This window comes from Histomonas meleagridis, assembly GCF_020186115.1.
Source record: "Histomonas meleagridis strain 2922-C6/04-10x chromosome Unknown contig_40, whole genome shotgun sequence".
NCBI lineage: Eukaryota > Parabasalia > Tritrichomonadida > Dientamoebidae > Histomonas > Histomonas meleagridis.
Window position 1 is genome coordinate 5,076 of NW_027150884.1, and position 3,974 is coordinate 9,049.

The 3,974-nt window shown below is 29.7% G+C and overlaps 1 protein-coding gene across 1 annotated transcript; it reads right to left on the reverse strand.

The window, feature by feature from the left end:
* Positions 1–902: 902 nt before the first annotated feature.
* Positions 903–1,592, reverse strand: GO595_006034 (uncharacterized protein; the record flags this gene model as incomplete). The annotated part of the gene is made up of 1 exon (XM_067919343.1): positions 903–1,592. One exon carries the CDS (start codon positions 1,590–1,592, stop codon positions 903–905), a length of 690 nt encoding a protein of 229 aa, XP_067773630.1.
* Between the last annotated feature and the right edge of the window lie 2,382 nt (positions 1,593–3,974).

Sequence of the window (3,974 nt, forward strand, 5' to 3'; positions counted from 1 at the left end):
GAAATTATTTCTTCACAATTCCCACTTTTTGAACATGAATTCAATAATGCATAATGGACATCAAAAAACATTTGCTAATAACACAATATACATTTTGTATTTTGGCAAAAAAAGAATACAGTAATATGTTTTAACATATGGAGAATTCGATTATACTATTTATTTTATAATATTTTATGATTATTTTCAAAATCGTTTTTTTCCACGAATACTCATTATTATTTAATTCTATACTATTCATGAATAATCATATTGATATAGTTCTTACTATTGTTGAAATTATTCTATTTTGTTAAGCTTTATTTTTTCGAAATTTTTTTTATCCAAAATTTTGAAAAAATGAGACGGTTATTTTACATCGAATTCAAAAAGTCGAAAATTGTGGGAATAACCGTCCAAAAGTGGGTATGTTTTGGGTATGCTACCCAGACTCTCGGTTTCACATGCTTCTTTCAAATAGATTTTACCGTCAATATTAAAACTATATCTTATTTGTGGATTTAAGAAGCATGTTCGTGAATATTGACTTCGTCTGAATACAGTAAACATAGTATCACAATGTTTAAGTCCTATTGTTGCTGCTGTGTTAAATGATGTTGGAGCACTTGTTGAATTACTTCCGAGTGGTTGTGTGAAATCTCTTACTTGACAAACGTGAATTGGAAATAGCATCGGAACTTGAATATATTTTGCAGCAAGAGCATTAAACACATCCATTTTCAATAAATATGTTGCAAGCTTGATTTTTACGTCTTTTGTGACTTGACTCTTGCAAACAAATTGCTGTGGTGCATCCATTGTAGCATAAGTTGTTGTTCCGCTCGATGATGTTGCTTTAATGTTGCTCTTTCCTGATTCATTAACATTTCTAAATCCAAGGTCGCATAAATATACTCCTTCGACTACGGTTTTGCAGCAACTAACGATTCATGATCGCATACAGGAGCAATAACAATATTTTGATATGAAGGCATCAGTTCGATTGAAAGCTTACCGCTCCAGTTTGGATAATATCGCATATTAAATAACATCAAAAAATAACTTATTGGAATTCTTAATGGAATCTTAACTATAACTTCTTTTGCTGAGGTAATAGCGCTAAAATCACAATATACGCGAGGAACCATTGAATCGTGAGCTCTTATTTTATCGATATTTGCGAAACAATCATTACCTGCTTTAGCTTCATCTGATAGTGAGTTGTAAAGCATGAACCATTCATACCTTGCGTTATGAACGTCTTGAATTTTATCTGTGTTTGAATAAATTCTGTATTGATCTATAGCATCGCATGAACATTTATAACCGACATAATATTCTTTAAACAAAAGATTTGATTGTGACGGAACGGTAATTGGTACTTCTTGTTCTAAAGTAATATATGAATCATCTAAACCAATAATCTTAAATCTATCCGTGAAAATGTCAACGTATGTTGTATCTCCTTCGTTTATGTCTCCAACATTGCCGTAAGAAGTAGCGGTCGTGTATTCATAATTTCCAGGAATAATTTCAGAAGCTATAACCACTTCATTTACTTCATTGTACCAATCCTGCAGGTTTCCAGTCATTGCAGGGAGTGTGGAATGCATACGCACTTTTATACGCGCTTTTCGTAATAAACTATTCAAATACGCACTTTTATGAATGCACGCCGATCTAACCGAAAAAATTCCAATTTTTTTGATTTTTTTTAAACTTCGAAAATCAAACTTAATGATTTTCGATAAAATTGATATATAATATAGCTCATATAAAGTAATAAAATAATTTAATGTTAAATCTTCAAAAAATTAATTCTAAAATGAGATAAGATCAATTTAAAAAAATATTTATATTTTAAAATTCCAATAGCATTAATCGAATTCACACATTCAAGAATATATATCTATAATGTTTTTTTGGATTAAAATATCTTGTATTCATGGGAAAAAATGAAGATATTTTCCAAAAAAATTGAGTTGTATTGAATTATTGAATGAGTATTCAATTCTTACGTGGGAAAACCGTAAATAAAAACAACACATTCAAAAAAATTTGACGTACGATATTTAACTCAAAAGTGATTTTCTGTTCAAAATAAAAATATTTCCATTAAAAATGATAAACTGATAATTTCATTACTATTATATGAATAAATATCAATAATTATTGACTATATCAGAGTTTTATTAATTTTATTAAATTAAATTTTTAAATCTCAATTAGATTGCATTCAAAATTTAGTTGATGATTATTAAAACATTATATGCTAATTTATGCATTTATTCATCATTAATTATTCTATTCATTCATTATTATTTATCATAATGTATTTTAAATATTTATCATTCATCATTATTTATTATTGATCATTTATTATTATATTTATTTATGAATAACATTATGCATTACATTAATGAATAACATTATACATTATATTATACGATATATTATACATTACATTAATAATGAATAACAATATTCGTTACACCGATGAACACACACACACACACAGCGCTATGTGAGCTTCGTGCTACGCACTCGCTCCCACTCGCGCTACATAAACTAAAGGATGAACGGCTAAAATCGATTGAATTATCATAAATCGGTTGGTTTTGATTGAAAGTAATAAAATATATTTAAATTCATGATGACATTTATATTTAAAATGTGAATAATTGTTTGAAGAAAAAATGATTTCCAAAAATTATTGGGTTATTCGTAATGTTAAAAATTTATAAAGGACAAAATTCAAAGGTTTCGTTATTTTTATAATTTTACAAAGAGATACATTTAGGAATGAAACTTGATTTGCCGCGAAAAAAGAGGTCGTTTAGCGATAGAGGCCGTTTGTGTTTTTTTGACGTTAAAAGTGAACTTTTTGTTTATTCTCAAATTTGTTTGTTTTTTAAATATAAATATTTTATTATATTTTCAGGAAAAGTTCCTCCAAAATGGTGTTGACATCGATTCTCCCATCAGGTATAGGTCTGTAGCAATACCAGATATACTTCAAAATGGACCATCGCTGATTTGTGCAGCTGCATACTTTTCAGCATTAAAATGCTTTAGATACCTATTCTTGAACGGTGCTGATACTTTATTTGTTGATGACTTCCAAAGGAAGCTTGTTCACTTTGCTTCTGCTGGAGGATCAACCGAAATAAAATATTTTCTGACAACCCAAAATATTGACTTTTCAGCTGTTGACAAAGAGGGAAACACACCAGTCCATTACGCAGTGATGTTTAATCGTACAAGAATGGTTTATTACCTTTGGGCAATTCATCATATATCTTTAGACATCTTAAACAAAAGAAATATGTCTCCTCTTCACATTGCTGTCACAAACGAAGAAATTAAGATGGTTAAGTTCCTTTGTGAAAATGGTTGTAACATGTAATGCAAAAAAATGATTTTGGATTCACTCCACTTCATATTGCAGCATGTAAGCCAAATATCGGGTTGGTAAGCACAATGATGCAGGATGGCGCTGAGGTGAGGCTTAGGGATAACACTGGTTGCCTTCCTTATCATTGGGCAATTCTGATGAAGCATCAACACATCCAAAACTTTCTTTTGGAAAGTGGATCCTTCCAAGACACCGTTGTTACTCGCTAATTTTTGTTTAATAAAACTTTTATATGAAATCAATTTGAAAAATTCTGTGTAAATGTTTTGGCCAAATCATCACCATTCCTACAGTGATAATTATTAACAATTATCTCTAAATCTATTGATCAAAATCGAAATAAGAGAACGGCTCTTTATTTCGATATCTCAAGATCAAATTTTATAATCGTTATGGTTTCTCATTAGATGCTGATTTATATGAGCCAATTAATTCTCAAAGCAAACTTCCAGTAATTGCAGCTTGTGGTCCCCTCGGAGCTGATAAAGAATAAGAAGCTGGTCTTTATGCACAAACTTTAGCTGAAAGTGGCTTTTTAACAATTGTTACATTTGACCCATCATATACAGGCGAAAGTTGC